This window comes from Sarcophilus harrisii, chromosome 2 (genome assembly GCF_902635505.1).
Source record: "Sarcophilus harrisii chromosome 2, mSarHar1.11, whole genome shotgun sequence".
Taxonomy (NCBI): Eukaryota; Metazoa; Chordata; class Mammalia; order Dasyuromorphia; family Dasyuridae; genus Sarcophilus; species Sarcophilus harrisii.
The window spans coordinates 150,378,682-150,400,327 of record NC_045427.1 but is presented as its reverse complement, the minus strand read 5'-3'; the positions used below and the strand labels follow the sequence as shown (position 1 = coordinate 150,400,327).

The 21,646-nt window shown below is 33.9% G+C and overlaps 1 protein-coding gene across 2 annotated transcripts in view; it reads left to right on the top strand.

The window, feature by feature from the left end:
- Positions 1–21,646, top strand: part of CFAP61 (cilia and flagella associated protein 61) — a 324,804-nt gene that overhangs the window by 219,725 nt on the left and 83,433 nt on the right. For both annotated transcript variants that reach the window (XM_031951049.1, XM_031951048.1), the window contains one exon: positions 19,008–19,300. In XM_031951049.1, coding sequence (XP_031806909.1) covers positions 19,008–19,300 — 293 coding nt within the window. The remainder of the gene's footprint in view (positions 1–19,007; positions 19,301–21,646) is intronic.

The window sequence follows — 21,646 nt, the reverse complement described above, 5'->3', positions numbered from 1 at the left end:
TTTGGACACCCAGAATGTTTGCTGGGGGAAAAAAGGCTTGAGATAGTTTAATTATCTATAATTATTATATGCCACAAAATGAATATCCTAAGAGCAAAGCTTGGCTAAAATCATTAACTAATTAAAGAATAATTTAATAAGCAAACATGTTTAGCAATTATATGAAAAATATGTCTGCTTTTCTAAAGCTAAAAAGACCTAGAAAAAACAGGAGGTCTAAATTAGGAGAGCTTTATTTTTCTCTTCAAAATACATTGTCCTCTTCTTTAGTGTTATCTATAGAATAGCTCACACAGATGTACATATTCAAGTTGCATACCACTTTTTGTGCTAAAATGAATACATAAAAATATGTACAAAAGTATCCATTATTCAACCAATTGCTTTTACCTTAGATTTCACTGAAATTTGACAAAATAAAAATGCCAGTGAGAGTTCAGTTAGTTATACTTTTTGTCTACCTGATCTAAAGATTCAAAAAAGTAGTAGGATGGGGAGAGGGAGAAGGCAAAACATTAAAATAAGGTATAGCCGTCTATCTTTGGTGAGAAATTTAAAAGGGATCAGCAATAAATGAAAATTTGTGAACTATATAGTTTTTGAGTTTTCCAGAACACTTTAGTCACCCTTAATCCTTGTCCTGTGATCTACAAGTATACAAATACTTGGATGAATGCTGTAAGCAAAAGGGTATGGGGCAAATAATTATTGATTTTTATCAAAGTCAAACTCAAGAATGTTCTGTTTGCTTATTTAATTCTCATAAATCAGCTGCTCTGAAGTATGAAAATCAGTAGCCTAATATATAAAGTATGTCCAACTTACAACTGATTTTGGAATCGACAGTTGGAGGAACCTTGAACGCAACAAGGCCAACTCTGTCATTTTATAAATGAAATGGGGAAGCTTACCTAGTGAAGTTACTTTCTCTCTCACTTTCTGTCACTGTTTCCATGTATGAATATGTTTATGTGTACAACACGTATATATATTTATATACACATAAATATGTGCATTGTATATAAACACACATACATACAAACATACATGTGTGTATGTGAAAATACATGATAGAGAAGCCAGGTGGCAGGAGGATGCACCCCCTCTCTGTCTCTATTTTGGTCTCTCTTTCTGCAAATATGTTTATATACCTACTTGTAAATATACATATTACATCAATGCATGATAGGGACAGCCAGGTGACAGAAAGACTCGCCACCTCAGTGGCCACTTTGCTTGCTTCTTTTGACTGTCTCTGTATTGAGTTTACTCAAAACTGAGTTAGGTTTGACTGTTTACATGATTGGAATAGGCTGGGCAAGTCAGTGACTGATGGAGGACCTCTAGGTCTTCCCATCTGCCCTGCCCTTGTGCCCAGCAGATTCCCAGCACTGCTAGATGACCTGCCATCACACAGTACGCTGTTAAGACTTCGGGACCCTTCCACCTGCCTTGCAATTGATCTTTATTATATGTGTTGCCTCCCCCCGTTAGATTTTGAATTTATTGAGAGCAGGGTCTCTCTTGTTTTTTTCCTATCTATGCTTACCAAAATCTATAGCATAGAGTGAGAACTTAACAAACGGTTTTTTGTTTTGTTTTGTTTTTGTCAATTTGTGCATGGTTCTATTGGCTTATCTTTAGATAGGAGACTTTAGAATCAGTGTTTCTAACTAATTAATTCTAATTATGGCATTCATATATAAGTATACTAGAATTCTTGGGAATTTTCTATGGTCAAAAGTTTAGAACTAAAGTTAGGGAGTTGAGAGCTACTACATTACTATATTGCTCTACCTCTCAATTCCAGCTTTCTCTTCATGTCAGTTTCATAACACAGGAGAAATGCCTTCTTTTGAGTGGACATTTTTTATTATAATTAATTTTTTTCTTCTCAATACCATTCTTTCCTTTTCTAAATACATTGACTTTTTAAAATCAGCAATTTCCAGACCTTTATCTTCTGGCTGAACTTATGTACTTCTACCCAAACACTCTCTTGTCTTTTAAGTTGTCTTCAAAATAAGATTGCAACTGCCAGTCTACTCACAACCCCTCAATTTTCTATCGGTCGAAAATACATATAGATAATTCCCTATACCAGTGATATATCAGAACCAATGCCAGTTTCTGTCCTATGAATTAATAAAGACACTCACAATCTTTACCCCATCATCTACTCTATAACTTATCTCAAAAAATCAATTGTTGCTTTGTGGTGAAATCAACAGATAAGAATGAAATATTTTCTAAAGGAATCAAGGTCAGCGTATATACTATACAAATAGTAGATAATAGGGAGATAATAGATATAGAAACTTATAAATGATAGGTAGGTGATCAAAATAGATGATCAAGAGACAGATAATAGATGGAAAGATAGATGATAAATAAAAAGATATTAGATGGTAGAGAGACACATAATTAAGAGATAGCAGAGATAACTAGATGATAGATGGATAAAAAAAATCATTTATTAAGTACTTCACATGCCCGTATTGTCCTAAACACTCAGCATAGAAATATAAGCAAACAAGATAGTTCCCACATCAAAGAAGTTACATTCTAATGGGAAAAGACAACATAGAGAAGGGAGCTGGAAGGAAGGGAGAGAGACTAAACTATTTGAATGGCTGGACTGTATGTTGAAGATAGCCTAAATTGCTATTATAAATATTTCCCAAAACAATATACAACATATACTATGGAGTTCACCATGGGGTTTTTCTGACAAAATCCAGCAGCCTAATAATTCCACTATAACATTTTATGACTACAATTGAAACTAATTAAAATTCATCTGCTATGGTTGGGAGTAAGGTAAAAAAAAAAAAAAACTGCTTTAATAGCTTGAAATGGATCAATTATTTTCATCTCTAGCTAAATACAGTTTACTGACTTATTAAAAGCATATTTGTAAGAAAATTATAACATTAAAATTCCAGTGCATGAATCACCAAGCAAAGCTTTTGTTACTATGTCTAATGTATTCTTTCTTTCTTTTCTTTTCTTTTTTTTGCAAAGCATAATGAAACAGGTCATGCTAAGGTCATAGAAATCTTATGTTACAACTTAGCAAAAAAGCATCAGATGATTTTTTAAGTTTACAATATTAAGTTATTAGGTTGTTCTAAAATGTTAATTCTTTGGTATTAATATTTGTGAAGATGATTACTCAAATAAAGTATTGAGAAATCAAAGCATTTCTAGAAATTTCGAATAGGGAAAACCAGTGTAACTATTTGCAAAGTAAATTAATATTCAATAATATTCTCAATAACAAAACTTCTTTATGTGCAATACTTTCATTTGATTTTTAAGGAATAGAGCTAGAAGTGCTCTTAGAAAAGATCTTATCCTAATTTTTTTTTCATTTTATAGAGAAAGAAAGTAAGACTCATAGAGATAAATTGATTTGTTCAAGGCAATAAATGCCAAAGTCAGTATTTAAAGATTTTAGCAACTTTACAATATTTAAATATTTAGCTTGTTAAACTGGTAGGTAGCTTATTGAGCTAAATATTAATACCTTTGCAATTGTCTATCTTTTCCACTCTTTCTTCTAGACCCTGTCCTTTACCTGCAATGATTCTTCCATCCTTCCTTTCTCTCTTGAACCACTTTTTCTATTCTAATTTCTTTTCCTTTCCTATTTAGTCTTCAATTCTAATTTTGTTTATTTAACATTTTCCCTCAGTTACATTCAAAATAATTTGTTTTTAAGATTTTTGATGCTAGCCATCTGGGGGAAGGGGTGGAAGGAGGGAGGGGAAAAATCGGAACAGAAGTGAGTGCAAGGAATAATGTAAAAAATTACCCTGGCATGGGTTCTATCAATAAAAAGTTATTTAAAAAAAGATTTTTGAGTTCTAGGTTATCTCCCTTATCCATACCCACAATTAAGAAATCACATATGAAGTTATATAAAACATTTCTATAAAAGTCAAGTTATGAAAAAAATACAGATCTCCTACCATAATGAAAATAAAAACCTTCAAGAAAAATTAAGTGAAAAAATAAAGAAATGGAGAGAGAAATAGAGAATGCTTTGATCTATATTCAGATCCAATTAGTTTCTTCCCTGAGTATGGATAGGATTTTTCATCATAAATCCTTCAGAGTAGTTGTGGATACAACTGAGAATAACAAAGTAATTTACAGCTGCTCATCCCAGAACATTGCTATTCCTTTGTATATAGTACAATTTTACTTTGTTCATAGAGGACTTCCCAGGTTTTTTTTTTCCCTGAGAGCCTCCTGCTCATTTCCCAGAAAATTATAATATTCCATCAGAAAAACTTGCTGTGAATTTTTTTTACAATTACTATTGTTAATTGTATTTCCCCCATTTATTCTCTCTCCTTTCACCCTGTCCCCCTTCAAAAGTGTTTTGCTACTAACTATTCCCTCCCCCAATATGCCTTTCTATTACCATCCATCCATATATATATATATATATATTTTTTTTTTTCCCCCTCTCTCTCTTATGTGATTTTCGAAGTTCTTTTTGAGCTTTTCTATGGCTGAGCCCAATTCTTATTTTTCTTAGAGTCTTTGGATACAGGAGCTTCGACTTTGTTTATCTTCTGAGTGTGTGTTTTGATTCTCTTTGTCACCATAATAACTTTCAATGATCAGAAACTTTTTTGTCTTCTGCTCATTTTCCTAGCCTATTACTCTGCTTTTAACTCTTTGTTGAAGTAGGGCTCTGTTTCCAGGGTGGAGGATGCACTGTCCCAAGCTTCGGAGGTTTTGGGCAGCTGTTCCTTCTAGAAATCTGACCACGAGCCCTCCCTGGTGTGCCTGGCTGAGAGGTGCAGAAGCTTCCAGCACAGCTGCTGATGCAGAGGTCCTGCCTCAATGAAGCTGGGGCCAGGGCCGGGCCTGTGCTGGGCTTGTATCCCTCCCTGGTCTCACAGACCTTTTCTGCTGGCCTTCCAGCTCCTGTTGGTAGCTCTGAGTGTGAGGTCTGGAAGCTCCAGTTCTGCTGCTGATTCAGAGGTTGGGCAAGGTTGGGGCTGGGGCTGGGGCAGCACTCTGGACTCCCATCTTTTCTGCTGAGCTTCTAAGTTGCCGCAGCTGAAAAATATTCTGCTCCATCTCTTTGGGTTTTAGTAGTTTGTCCCTGTTAAGTTCCTTAAAATTGATCTTTCATATTGACTCATATCTTCAAATTTCTGTTAAATTTGGGTTTGGTTGATAGAAAGTCCTGAAAATCTGCAAGTTCATTAAATGCCCATTTTTTCTCATTCAAAATTATAGATAATTTTGCTGAATATGATATTTTTGGCCATAGGCCTAGTTCTTTTGATTGTATATATATATATATATATATATATATATATATATATATATATATGATTCAAGGACCTGTGGTTTTTTATTGTGGCAATTGATTAGTCTTGTACAATTATAATTGTGGCTACAGTGTATTTGAATAGTTTTTTTCTTGTTTCTTGCAAGATTTTCTCTTTGATCTAGGGGTTTCAATATTTGTCAATAATATTTCTGTGTGTTTTCCACAAAGGATATCTTTGACGCAGTGATGGGTGGATTTTTTCTATTTCTACTTTCTTCTTGTGTTTTATCACTCCAGGACAATTTTCTTGGATTATGTCCTGCATTATTGTGTCAGGGTTCTCTTTTTGGTCACTTCTGCCATCTTCCAGAATCCTGCCCTTGAATTAATTTCTTTTAAGTATTTTCTGATCTGATGTCTTTGCTGTCCAAGGGACTTTTAAAAAGTCTTCTCTAGCACTTTAATTTGAAAGTGTCAGTTCTACTCAATTTTCCTTATAGTCCAGTTCTTAACAGCCATACATTGCTACTATAAAAACCATAGTTTTGTCAGTGTGGACCTTTGTCAGCAAAGTGATATCTCTCCTTTTTAGCGTGCTTTCCAGATTTGCCATAGCTTATCTTCCAAAGGGCAAGCATCTTTCAGTTTTTATGGCTGTAATAGCCATCTGCAGGGATCTTTGAGCCCATGAATATAAAATCTGACACTGCTTTCATTTCTTTTCCCTCTCTTTGCCTAGAGGTGATGGAACCGGTTGGCATGATCTTTAGTTTTTGTTTTTTAATGTTAATTTTTCACCCTAATCTTTATATTCTCCTCGTTTACCCTTATCAATTCTTTTTCACTTTATGCCACTGGAATGGTATCTGCATGTCTAACATTGTTGATATTTCTCCTGGCAACATTATTTCTGGCTTTTGATTTGTCCTGGTATTCTGCATAAAATTTAAATAAAATAAAGTGATGATATACCGCCTTGTAATACTTCTTTTCTAATCTTAAACTAATCAGTTGTTCCATGTTTGGTTCTAAATGTTTTTTGGTCGACATACAGATGCCTTAGGTGACAAGTAAGATGAACTGGTATTCTCATCTTTTTGAATTCTTCTCATATTTTGTTATGATCCACACAAAGGCTTTAATGTAGTCAATGATAATTTTTTAAAATTATGAAACTACTTTGCTTTCTCCATAATTGAGCAAATGTTGGCAATTTGGTCTCTTAATTCCTCTGTTTTTTGGAAAACTATTCAGGTGATTCTCAGTTCACATATTGATGAGATATAGCTTGCAGAATCTTAAACATAATTTTTCTGGCATATGAAATGAGGTAATTGTTTGGTAATTTGAACATTCTTCATATCTTCTGTTTCTGTTCAAGTTCTTGAGATCTCCAATTTAAAGAGATCTTGTCTTTTCCATTCTATTGTTTTCTTCTATTTCTCTGCATTGCTCATTAAAAAACAAAACAAAAAAAAAACCTTATCTCTCCTTCCTATTCTCTGGAATTCTGAACTCATTTGGGTATATTTTTCCTTTTTTCCTTCCCCTTTCCTTCTTTTCTCAGCTATTTGTAAAGCTTTATTAGTCATTTTTCTTTCTTGCTCTCCTTTTTTCTTTGTGCTATTTTTATATTGTATAATATTGTAAATCTCATTCATAGTTTCTGGCCTTCTTTCCACCAGATCTAATCCCTTAAATCTATTCATCACTTCCACTTTCTGTTCTTAAGGGGTGTTATTTAATCCATACCTATATGATCTGATGACTTTCCCTACTTTCTTCAATTTGAATTTGAATTTTGCAATTAGAAATTTATGAACTGAGCCACAGTCAACCTAAGGTTTTGTTTTTATTGACAGTATAAAGTTTCTTCATCTTTGGCTGCCAAATATGTAATCAGTCTGATGTCAATATTAACTATTGTTAATTGTCCATGTTATTGTCCATGACCTCTGAAAAAATAATTTAAAATACTACACCACAATCCCATAATCCCAAGCATGACTCTCACCCAAACCATCCCTAATATTCATTATTCAATTGGATAAATTCAGAAGCCATTTAGGGTTTGGATCAGATGACCTTGATGGGATCTTTTATCATTCCATCTTTCCCTTGGTTATACTATCAATCTTGTTCTTCATTCTCAGAATTACTACCATTGCTTCCAACACCCTAGTTCTTTAACTGGCCATTACCATACAGTGACTATACTCTCCTTCCTTAACTATCTTGAACCCCCGAAGTCCTTGAAGGCAGCACCTGTGGTATATTTTTCTTTCTCTGGATCTCCATTGATTAGTGCAGTATGTGTCACTTAGTAAGCATTTAAATGCATGTTGACTGATTGCCCCTCCAACATCTAATTTTACATTTTCTTTTCAGACTTTTCCACCATTCTCCCCTTCATTCCAACCAAACTGGATTACTCAAAATTCCCCAGTATTGTCTTGCCCTCTCTTACCCCACCCCCATATCTGAAATGGATTTCTTTCTTCCTTCCTTTAAAGTCAAGTTCAGATGTTACCTCCTAATCATAGAGTATTATTTGTCCCAAGAGTCATACAGATAGTATGTGGATGAATTAGGATTTGAACCCAAGTCCTCTGACTTCCAATTCAATACTGATTTCTTCTACATTGAAGTCCAAATTATAGGTGATCTTTTTATCCTTTTGTCTTGTACCACTCCTCCATTTTTAGGATATCTTAACCTATATTTTAATTTTATGTATGTATGTATGTATGTCATTTCCCCCTACCTAGAGGAGGAATTAGTATCATTTTTCATCCTCACAGCAAGCATATTTAGCACAATACATAGCAAAGTTCATAGGATCATAAATTTACAGAAGAACCTACAGAGGCCATCTAGTACAATTTTTCTATTTGTCAGGTAAGAACATTGAGGTTCTTGAAAGTTAAATGACTTGACTAAGATAACACAAATAATAAGCATCAGAGCTAAGATTTTAATCCAGGTTAAAACTCTCACTGGAACCTTAATTCTTTCCCCTATACTCTTCTGTTCCCACATCTGAATGTTATGCAATAATTGTTCTGAAGTTAAAAAAAAAAAAAAAAAAAAAAAAGGATGTGATCTTTTGTGTAATGGAGCTGTGGAGAAAAGAAGGGTAGAAAAGCGAATAAGCATTTATATAAAATTTACTTTGTTCCAGGCACAGTGCTAAGCACTTTTTACAAATATTCTCATTTGATCCTTACAAACAACCTTGCAAGGTCAGTGCTATTATTATACCTATTTTACACTTAAGGAAACTGAGATAAATTGTGTTAAACTGAGGGGACACATAGCTAGTCTGAGGCCAGATTTGAACTGAATTCTTCTTGATTACAGACCCAGCACTCTATCCACTACACCATCATGATGAACTTCCAAATAGAGAATATAATTTTGTTTCTCTGGCTTTATAATTCAAAGATAACTTTAAATTATCTTTCACCAAATTCTTTATGCATAATTCTCAATGTATTTTTCACACTATCAAGGATGAATGCAATGGCAAAAGTAACATTAGAAAATCCTTTCCTTGTCAAAGCTTTTTATATGAAACTATTCATCAAAACCTCATCCTTACAGTACTGAGAAAGATAATGAAACTTAGTGTCAAAGCATAATGTGAAGTAGATGAAATTAAAACATTCAGCTCAGGGCAATAAAATGCCTTTTTAGCATCTAATGATAGTAATCATAAATGAATGTTCTATTTCACAGGACACATCTCTGATTCCAAAATTTTTATATAAAGCTCCATATTTTATTATGTGAATTTAAAAGCAAGTTAGACCTAAAATAATTCTGGCACTTTCCCTTTCCCATTTTTGTAAAATTATCTCATCTGTGAAAGGTAGGCTCTACTTTCTCCTTTAATAATTTTTTAACTAATCCCTCCAGTAAACCAAGACCATAAAACTGGCATTGTTTTCTGACAAACAAGTTGAGGAGCCACTGGGATCAGGTGTCTGATTTGATTGGACATATTTCTGTGCAACTTATACCATTTTAGTGGACCGAATCAAAGTCTGCAGCACATTCATTTTATCTCCCCTGTCCAAAATGTGTCTAAAGGAAAAGATTTCTATTCCATTTATTTAAGCCATTAAAAAGGACAACTCTTAAATGCTTTTTTAATCTGAAGTGTGGAATTGACTTTGCTCTCAAAGGTATTGACTTGAGTAATCAATCTCATTCTTTCTTCCCAGCTGGGTTGCTAAAAGTGAAGCCCTTTTATTACTTAGCCCTTTTAGAAACACCTTTGTAGGTTTTTCAAAGACCACTGTAGTTGAGAAGTGAGAAAAGCACTGAATTCAGTTCCTTCTAGTCAAATTAAAATTTTGGCTTCTTTTAAATACAAACTTCCTAAAGATTGCATTTCCAATTTTAGATCTGTAATCTTAGTAGTAGATAATTTATTCCCAATAAGAAGCAACATAGATTAATCTTTGGAGACTGCTGTGGCTAGACTCTGTTGTTCCTTACAGAAAATTCCCCTGGGCTATTCTGGTTACCAATAAAGAATGCATTATTTAAGAAATTACTCTTTGTATATCATCTTATCATTATAGTATAAAAAAAGTCCAATTTGAATAGGAACTTATCATTTCTATATATTCAAATAAACTGAACTTTGAAGACATAAATGAAGTATCCTTCAGAGGGATGTTAGGCTTACGTATACCACAGGCTAGGCAGACCAACAAATGTCAAGGGTACCATTACCCTATAGTGATTTCCCTTTGTATGTTCTCTCTATTATTGGTCATAGACCTATATTCAGATCCTACTTCAAATACTTGCTAGGTAGATGATCCTGGACAAATGAAAATCTCTTCAGATTTCAACTTCTTTATCTATAAAATGAAAGGGTTGGGCTTGATGATCTCCAGGTTCCCTTCCAATTCTAAATCAATGATCTTATGATAGGATGCATGATAGTACAAGTACAAGATGCAAATACAGATGAGGATAGATAGTAGTTTCTCTTAAGAACTCTTGAGTTTTAATCAGCTGCAACTCATAAAGTGGCAACCAAAAACAAATCTAATGTGACATTGAGCTGAATTAGTAGAGAAACTGGCTAGAAGAAGGACTGTGATAGTTCTGCTATATTCTGCTCTCTTGTTGTCAAGACATTTTTCAGTTGTGAACTCATTTGGGTTTCCTTGGCAGATACTAGAATGTTTTGCCATTTCCTTTTCCAGATCACTTTATAAATTAGGAACAGAGACAAATGGTGAAGTGCCTTGCAGAGGGTCACACAGCTAATAAGTGTCTGAGGTCAAATCTGAACTCATGAAAGTTAGCTTTGCTGGTTCCAAGCCCAGTGATCTATCCACTGCTCCACCTAGCTGCCCATGTGATGTTCTACAGTATTGAATTTTCTTGTTGCTACGTTTCAGAAAGGACATATCAAACTGGAGAATGTCTGTAGAGGGATGACTAAAATGATGATGAGAAAGAAGATTACAGGTCCTCTTGTAGTTTATGTTTGATGCTGGACTAAAATGATTCACTTGCAAATCACTCAATAGTTAACAAAAGGAGACTTAGTTATAGCAGAAGTATATCGAACAAGGGTTGTTGTTTCAGTCTTTTCAGCTGTGTTCCATTTGGTGTTTTCTTGGCAAAGATACTGGAGTAGTTTTCCATTGCCTTCTCTGGCTCATTTTGCAGATAATAAAACTGAGGCAAAGAGACCCAGAGTCACACAGCTAGGAAGTACCTGAGACCAGATTTGAATTCAAAAAGATTCCTTTTCCTGACTCCAGGCCTGACTATCTACCTGCCCCAATAAGGATATACATTGAAGGTGTCTAGAGTTGATTTAGCTGAGAAAAGCTGTTATGTCTGAGTTACCCATTATTTTACATTATTTACCATCTGACCTCCCCTGAAGCACCTTGTGACTCAAATACTCAAGCAACCAAGAAATGGTGTTAGGAGCCTGTGCCTTTAACTTTCCTAAGTCAATCAAGTCTCAAGCATGGTTTCAGTACTTTGTAAGGAAAAATTAGCCTAACTTGTATGAGGGGGACAGGAATTCAAAAGTTGCTTCTGCCACATATTCCATATAAGAATTAGTTGAAAGAACTTCTATTATTTAGCCTAGCAAAGAGAGGATTTGAAGGGTTGGGACACAGTTAACATGAGATAGCTAACATGAGGTAGAAGTATTTGAAAGGTTTTCATATGAAAGAGAAGATTGTTTTGCCTTAACTTTGGAGGGAAAGACTAAGAGTGATAAGTAAACATTATGGAAAAGCAGATTTCATATTTATATGAGCATAACTATAGGATTTAGAGCTGTGCAAAAGAATCATGTAATAGATTCCCTATCACCAGAGAACTTCAACCAAAGGAACTTGCTTAAGATGATGTAGACAAGATTTTGTTACTGTAATAATTATGTGGGAAATGATTTCATATCTATCAGTTCTCTAGTACCTTATAGTGTATATATTTCATTTGTATCTGCTGATTGAAATTTATCAAATGTTCACTAATTATCTCTTGTTATCTTGGATTATAGTTCTCCTTTTACATCTTTATTCTGTCATTTTTTTTAGTCCCAAAAGCATCTTCCTTGGCAGAGAAAATACAAGCTGAGCAACTGTATCTTCTCTCAGTTGTCCATTATCATTGTCCTATCAGTTTCCATGTGGTAGTAATATCCCTCCTCTGAGGCACCTATCCCTTAATATAGTTTTTAAAAAACCTTTTGTTGTCCTTTTTTTTGCTTACCAACTTCATCTTGTTCTGAACTTCAAAACACAAAACTTCTTCTGTGCCATACTTTAATATTACCTTCTATTTTTCATTCTTACTTTCATTTTTTGTACCCATATTTTAAAAAAAAATTAGACTTTTGATGAGTTGCCTGTTTAGTGGGATTTAATTCTAGAGAATGTCTTTGTCTTCCTCATCAGAATTTTTTCTTTATATATTTTTAAGAGTTCCTTATTCCTCCTGAAATACCTTCTATAGATTTTCTCCTTCATGGAGAAAATGATAGATGAGCTGGACTTTGAAGGATGAGTAGGATGTCTGTAGATAAAGATGGCAGTTGTGAGAAAGGGGACTTTAGATGCAGAGGGGGCAGCATGAGTAAATGAGAAAAGACCAGAAACCAAGAAATATATTGGAAGATAATGAGTCACTCAATATATCTATATCCATCTCTATCTTATCTATCCATCTATCCATAGAGAGTCAATGAATAATACTAAGTTCTACCAAATGCATCATGAAATGTTCTATCTAAATTGGGCATTATCTACGTTCTCAGAAACAGCAATGTCATTGCAGAATCATTGAGACCATAACTTTAGCTCAAAATCAATCATCTATCATCAATCTCTACAATGATAAGTCTGGCAAAAACTTGTAAGTCTTAAGTTGCTCTATTTCAGCAGAATGGTGCTAGCATGCCCCTGCCATACAATGCATAAATGTTGCTATTGGAAATATAAGGAAAATAAAAATGAGTCTAAAGTTGAGGTCATATTTGTAATCATGTCAGAAAGTACATCCATTTGTTTACTTATATGTCTCTGCCTTGATTGCAAGAGTCATGATCTGAAAATCTTCAATAAGGTCCTTGATAGCAAATATAACAGGTAATGAAATTCATGCATGTTTATGAAATTTCAATGTATTTTCTTTATTAACATTATTAATAATTATTTATTAAAACAATTCAAGGACACATAACTTATGTTAGAAATGATTATTAACTTACTAAGTGTTCTTTGTTCATGGACATTAGCCCAAATTTTGTTTTTAATTATGATATAAATCCAGTGATAAATATAGGTGTTGCCATAGTATTTTGTGAAATGTGTAAGACCCATTTTATAAGACCCATAAAACAGCATATTAAGATTTACCTTGTAAATTTGAGAAATGAATACTATATCTATGATGTTCAGATTTTGAGGAGTCAGTGAAGTTTTAAATTATTAATGCATAATATGACTTTTGTCATACCCTGAATTATTACATGTTTATCTCATAGTGGAAATTTGTCTCTCATCTTTATAATTTTTTCATTGTCAACTCTGTCAGCTACAGATGAGCAAAAATTTCAGCTAAAAATTTTGTCAATAAAATGCATTCAACAAAAGTTTTTGAGGTACCTGTTACGTCCCGAGCATAATGCCATAAAAGATGCAAAGCGCAGATAATACAAATCTTATGGAACTTACAGATTTAAGTTTTATCAAACCCTTTCTCCTGTTTCTGAATTAAAATATTCAGTGACAAGTGACATAGTCAACTGGGTAGTGGGGAAGAACAAAAAAAGGAATAAATTCAATAAACCACTCATAAATGATTGTGATAGGGAAGTTTCAGTTTTATAGACTGAAGAGTTAATTCATCTCTTGGAACGTACATCAGTCAGTCAGACAAAAAAAATGGCTTCTTCTCTGAATGAGTTTACATTATCATTCCATTCTATGTAAATATGGTTTGTTTAGTGCTGAATATAGTAAGATGATTTATTTTATTGTACTGTCTCCTGAGAAGGAGTTTCTTGACCACGCTTTATGTATTATATCCAACCAATATATGTAAAACTTTTTTCTTGGGATTTTTAAGATTCATGCCTTAGTTATGCAATGAAGTCACAATTATTACTCTTAGTCCCTACCTCAATTAAACAACAATCACCTTACAATGCTATGAATCTTTTAAAATTATTTATCATCTTTAGAAAAAAGGGGAATTTTTGATTAAAGAGGAATTAACTACACAAATTCCTTGATCCTTCCTTATTTTAATTAACCTAAGTAATATCTTTGTTGAAGAAGGATGTTTTATTTTACTTAGGTTGCCACAGAGCAGTTATAATTTGGAAATGTTTTATATATTAGATTGTTTAAAAATTTGGGAGTGGAAAAAGCTTCAAATTTTTCCATACCAAACAAAGACAGAATCTTAGTTCAGGTCTACATTTGTCAGCCAAGCAGAAAGGACCAGAATGGTGGTCAGGCTCAGTTCCCTGAATTATAATTGTAAATAATGGGATTTATTTTCTTCTTTAATAATCTCTACGTATTTAGAATTAAAATAAATTAATAATTTATGTAAAATACATAATATAATTTATAGTAATAATATAAATGGAATCTCCATTTGAGGAAGTACCCAAACCAGTTGTGGCTCACTTTAATCTCTGCTCTGCTCCTGACTCTAACCTTTCCACTTTGTCCATGAGAACGTACTTCCCTCCTCCCTTCCACCCTACCCTCTTTTCAGCTTCCTTTTTATGTATTGTCTTCCCCCATAAGAATGTGAACTCCTCAAGTCCAGTAATTCTTTTTTTTTTTTTTTTTTGCTTATATTTAAATTCTCAGTACTTAGCATATAATAGCTGGCACATCATAAGTGCATAAGTAGTAGCATTATAAGGTAGGGTGCTAAAGTACTATTTTTTCCAATTGTAAAGAATCAAAATAATCTCAATGGATCAAATATTATAAATAGACCCATAATTACATTTAGGAGACCAGTCCTTCTCTGCTTTGCCTGAGGGTGCTAATAATACTTGTAATCCCCAACAGGTAAAAACAATCGAGCCTCACACCTAGATAGGAGGGATAATTTAACAAGAAAGTCAAAGTATACTCATAATTTTTCCTTCTTTCCACATAATGACTACACCCCAGGTAATTCCTTGATCCTGCTTTTCCTGGCAGCAGTCTTCTTAGCACTGGACTCTCAATGTCCTAGAGTCTGTCTGTCTCTCCTCCTCTTCTTCTCCCTCCCTCTCTTTCTCCCCCTCTCCCTTTCTCTTTCCCCCTTCTTCCCTTCTTCCCTCCCTCCAAGGGGAGATAACCCCCAAAGAACACTTTGACCAGAAATCTGATTCTTTCCTTGAAGTTTCCTCCTTACTTTCAATTGAGTTTTTCCAAACTGTTTGCCCTACAGAATGTTATTAGGGATGACTGATTTTTAAAATTTTGTTTTATAAGCCAAACTTGATTTGACCATAACTGTACAGATATGGTCTTTGTCAATTCCTTTTTTATCTTGGTAGGGGAGGCAAGAGGCAGAATGGTAATGTGTAGGGGACATGCAAGTTCCCCCATTACTGCTCATTTTTGTTTTCTTCATGTGATCAAAGAAATCACTAAAAAGACAGTTGGACAACAAGGTTAAATTTGGTTGATTTGTGAAGTAGGAAAAATATGTTCATTAGTGAAAAATTGGAAATTATGGAAACAAGCAAACTTTTCATTAATATAAGTGAAAAAATGCTTTCAAAGACAATGGAATCCCTTTAAAATGCAATATTATCTAAGAGGCAGAACACCATTTATTACTATGTAAGTACTGGTCTAAGAGTAAAAATATACTTCTTCAAGTCTTGGGTGTGCCACTTGGAATAATTGTGACTTTGGACTTAACCTGTTTCCTTTTCTGAAATATTACACTAAAAACACCAGAGAGGATGAAATGAAGCAATATATTTAAGTGCTTTTTAAACACTATTGGAGACATAATGACATTTCAAGGATATGTGATTTTATCATCAACCATCACAAGTTACAGGCTTGTCATATCTTAATAGAATAGAATTTCATGAATTCCTATGTCCAGAAATATGTAAATTGTCACCTGGTTGACAATACTCTGCTCATGAGTTTCTCTGAGCTTGGTGAAACTGACCCTTAAATCATAGATGAAGTTTATTGCATGTCCATGTTTGGTCTCTCTGGCCTAGAAGGACCTGCCTAAGCTTGTTGCTGCTGGCATGGCTTTTGAAAACTCCGAATTTTTTCCAGGCTGCTATGAAAAATCATAATAGTCCTTTAGGGAAAATTATGATAAGAGCTTATTAATGATAAATATAACTATAACAGAAAATATATATAGTTTTACATATTTATATATTATTTTATATCTATATTTATATATATTAATTTTATATAGATATTTAGTTATATATACATAAATATATATACATATTCAGTATCACCAAAGGTATCATTTACATATGTATGAAAAAGGAAAATAAAGTTGTTCCAATGAAAACTTCAGTATATCCCCAAAGTTACATCTAAAAAAAAGTTAGTGACTGAATATTTGTGATAGTGTTGTGCCACAGTTCCCTTTTATTGTCCTGCCTCAGTTTCCCTAAATTGTCCTGCCTCACTTTCCCTGAATTGTTCTGCCTCAATCCCCCTGGTTGCAACTCCTGCTTTGCTAATCATTAGGACTGGGATAATTAGGACTGTGAAGTTCTGATATTCCGAAAGATAAAACTCCAGATGTCCTCTCTCAGATACCTAATTGTCATTGTCTACTTCTGTCTCTTCAGACTTCCTGGCTCTAGTTTGACTACCCCCTTAATTCCCAGTTTGTAAGAATTTATGGTCCTACCCCCAACCTGTCAGAACCGGATTGATGGTTCCTGCTTGGAGATTCCCACTCACCAGAGTTTGGACTCCACCCCCCTGCCTTTGTCCATCTATTAGAGCTTAGAGCCATTTATATGTCATTGAGAACCCACATTCAGTGCTGGATTCTTTGAGAGGAAAGTCTCATTCAGCCCTGGGATCAAAAACAGATTCTTTTGGTTTCAGAAAATCTCTCTCAGAAATCCAAATAAAATATTAAAAAAACTCTCAAATCTCTATCTTGCCTCAGTTTCTCCAGCATTACAATAGTTATTGCTTTTTGAGATGAAGTTTTTTTTTTTATCACTTTATCCCTTGCTACTTATGTGGTATCAGTATTTCTTATAACTGCTTCCCAAACACCAACAACACTACATTGCTATTCCAAAATTACATAATAGAATTCTATTTAAACTATATACTATAAAAAGGTAATATAAAGTCACCTAAGATTCTCTGAATTCTGAGTTTATGGGACTTATAATCTTCTTTTGATATAATTCAAAGGTTAGTTTGTATGTTCTGAAAGATTAAATTAAAGAAAGTTTTCTGAGAATGCAGAAGCTTTCCTACCTGATAAGCTAAAATTTTGCTTAGCCATGTAGTGAGGATTTATCATTGAAGAGTAAGCAAATGTCACTATAATTTAAACAAAATGCTTCCAATGTCTACCCCATGTGAAATATCTCTTACAATCCTTCAATAGCATTTCTCGTTAAGCTACATTTCATTAGAACAGTGAACAAAGATGGTGTCATGATAATGAGTTCCTAACAGTAAAAAAATTCATCAAAGTAGCCATAGAAGGAAAGGAAAAGAGAAAGTCTTTTTATCTGCAAAGTGCAACTATTAACATCAAATACCTGAGAATCAAGGCCTGGATGGTTGATTTCATTTTCCTAAATTACAATATGTATAATTTAAGTTAAATTTATATTTGGGATATCCATACACCCCACTAGAAGATTTCCAAAAAAATCTTCAAGGAAAAGTATTCATGGGCCAAATAAATAGTACCATAAATCACAATTGGTTCTCAATAGGAGCATTTCCTCCGTGGATGGATATGACTGCAGTGTGTTGCATAAAATACATTCATGTTTTTGCCTTCTAGAGAGAGAGGACAGATGGCAGGAAAGATCAAGAAATAGCACTGGTCTTCACTCATATTTCATGGAGGAGCCTGCAGCTGTTAGCTGTTAAGGGTTCTGACTCTTTTTAGGCCCCTACTAAAGCAACAAGGACCCTTGCACCTTACAACAGCTTGCTTGAATAATTTATCAAGTCTGAATGTATCAGACTGAATATAGACATCAATTGTTTATCCAAGCTTGGAAAACTGCTAACATTAATTAAATTAAATTAATTAAATAAGTGTATGGGTAGAAAAGTTAAGTATAAAAACAGGTATTTTGTTGAAAGATAAGAGTACTACAACTTAGTTGAAATGAGAACACTTCCTGCTTCTTTACAATATAAAGTTATCTATTTGTCGGTCTCAATCACAATTTAAATTTCTTTTGATGAAAATAATGAAATAAGCAAAATTACTTATATATTCCTTTAGGATTTTCAAAAAACATAACAGGAATAACAAAGTTGTTAACCTCAAAAGGCCTGTCATATTAGAATATTTGCAGACTATCGAGATATTTTATTCTTCATCCAAAGTACTAATCCTATATCTAGAATACATTTAAGTCATTTGTATTATCTTAAACCTTTACATTCCTATCACCCAAATTTAAATTTCTATGAAATCTTCCACTGAATAATAAAATATTCAGGATTTCTGTTCCAAAGCATCTCTCCCTAATTCATTTATTTTAGTCAACCAAAAATCAATATGACAATGTGCAGTTTGTTCAACACTTTAGTGAATCATATTTTGAACAATTGTTTTTGCATTTTGTAGGAGAAATCTGTATGCTATAACTTTAATAATTCTGTTTGTCTAGTAAGTGCAGCAAATACAGAAAAAAAAAACAAGATAAAAGGTTTTTATACTAGAGAGTTTCCAGCAGAATAATTTCAAAATTTTAAATTATTGGAACATAAATGAATGTCCTACTTCTGTGTTAAAAGTACTTGTCTACTTTGTGAGATGTTTTATACAGACTCTTCACTAAATTATCTTAGTCCCTGTTGCTAGGTAACATTGTTTGCTTCAGAGCATCAGAGAAATCAGGGGTCAAAGAGAGCAATTCTGTATTATTATCATTTGAGTTACACTAATAAGGTTTTTATTGTATGTCTTGGATTTCCCCTCCCTTTTTTCCTAGGGAATGTCATCATCTATGGGAATACAATTGACGTTTACACCACTATCGAAACCCTCTTATATCTTGGAATTAGTGGTGATAGGATACACATGGTACAGCCTCCACTCAATTCTAATATTACTTGCATTAACAACTATGAGGTGGAAAATGCCATTGATGAAGCTTTGCTGGAAGCCAACGTGTCTCTTTACTCTGAGGCTATTCTTGCACAATGGAATGATGGTGAAGACCCTGATCCCATAACATGTGCTTCCTTCACTACACCAACAAAACCTTTTAAAATACAGTGTACAGTAAGTAGTTGTCTCTGCAGTATTTCTCTGTCTTAACATTAGTATTACAGCCAGTCTGAAAGTCTGATTTGTATGGACATAATGAAAGGGTTTGATTTTTGTTAGTTTTTTGAAAAGGATTTTAACTGTTTATTAACTATTAACTTATTTTTTTAACACTTTGCATCTGTTTTATAACCTACCTTTAAATAAAACTTTTATTTTGCCCAATTTCCTCCTTTCTGTTTCAGAGTTCTATATTCACCTTCAGGAGGTAAAGAGAAAGGAAAAAACAAACAAATAAACACTGTCTTGATGCTTTTGTTAAGCAAACTGTTAAATCATGAGTTTATGATAGCCTGACTTCAAGCCTACAAGTTCAAAAACTGTACAGAGCTAACATCCAGCACTTTAGCAGAAGCTAGACAGGAGGGATACATAATAAGTCAGGCCACTTTTAAGGAGCAGCCTTCTCTTCCATCCACAATCAGATACCCACAGTAATCAGGAAAGGCAAATCAGGAAGGACAAATGGGATTTGAAGAAGTGATTGAGAAGGGTTTCTGATATGTGATCTATCAGATTAGTAAATTTAGTGGATGACTACAGCCATTTTACACCCCCAAGGAGTTCATCAAAAATTAGTGATAGCAACTAGGAAGAAATTTCTAACTTGGGAAATGGTCATCATGACACAAAAGACTAGAATAGATTTTGATACCTAGGAACTATAGCTATGAATGGAACTGTTCTACTGATGATGGATTGATGCTATCTATGTTGTCTTCCTACCTGAGCCTGTCACCAATGTTGTGTACTATAAATGTGTGTTGCTCTACTTCACTGAAGAAGAAAAAAGACTGTAGGGTAGCTTTTCTTCATTCTGGCTTTTTAGAAAAAAGGAAATATTCTTAGAGGGGTTATTATTAGACAAAAAAATATGCTTCCTTTCTGGAGGCAAAGGAAAATTGAATCCCTAGGAAGACACTGACTAGTGAAATAGCTTGATACATAAGGAAATGAAAGCAAAGAAAATCTGTACAAAGCTCTACTTTTAGAAGGTGAATCTGGACCTTAGGAAGTAGCAAGCACATTCTATCTTCTATGGAACAATAAGGAAAATTTATTGATGCTGGTAGACACAATGAATCCTTTTAAGCCCCAGGGGAAAATGGTATATAGAGGCAGTTGGGTCTCTTGCTGAGGAATACCGAGGTGCATGGCTGATTATGGGGAATGTGCTATTATTTTCAGGTGTGCTGCCCATATGACAAGAGCAGACAGTAACCAATGGTTGAGTTGTAGACACCAGTGATGTCATTGCAGCATCAAAAAGAGCCAAGGGAGGGACAAATAGATTCCCTGTAGCCACATAGATTTGGTGGTATTTGGATCAATTGAAATATGACAATGGAAGATATAGCTTATTTAGAAGAAACAAATATAATAGAAGTGGTGATACTTTGTGGCAATAAGACATAAATCTATGAAAATCCATGAATTGTGGGAAGAAGCATAATGAAGAGAATTAGATGAATAAAAGCAGAGAAAACAGAAATGATATTATTGTGTGAATGGATTTACTAAGCATTGTTAAAAGAGAATTGAAGGCCTAAATAGTAATGAATAAAAAATCCCTGTTTTCAATTAATTATTTATGTAGCTTTATTTGCCACCCTTTAATTCCCCCACTGGATTACTAACTGAGGTATAGGTAGTTTCATATAATGGACAAAAACTGGTCTTAAAACTGGAAGACCAGAGGGTAAATCCTACCTCTGGTATATGGCTGTGTGACTCTGAACAAGCCATGTAACTTCTCAGTTTTCAACAGTAGTTCCCATTCTACATGACCCCTATCAGTGTAGTCTTGAAGCAGAGGAAAATTGCTAGTAGAAAAGGAGAGGGTGAAATACTCTAATCTTCTAGTATCTCCTTGGTGTAGGTACCAAGCCAAATTGTTTTAGTTTTCCAAGTGAGAGAGGTGATTTCTAATCTATCCTAGATCCTAAATTCCTTTCCAGAGGGCCCCATATGGTCTGGAAAGCTCTGGGGAGGGTGGTGTCCAGTTTTCTTCTGAGAGAGGAAGTCAACTTTCTTTTCTTTCCTTCTTTTTCTCTCTTTTTTCTTTCTTCTATCCCTCTTTTTTTCGTTTTTTTCTTTCACGCCTCTGAGTTTGTGCATCAAATCAAGTTTTTGTTGATTTTTTTTTTAAGTTTTTGCTTAGTAAAGCAAGCAGTTCTCTCTATTAAATTTTGTGGAATGTTCCTGAAAAACTTTGTATTGGAGCATATTTGTGACTTTAGTCTGCATATATAGGACTGTATGACATCATACCACATAGAGTGTTTAGAAACTTTCTTCTGT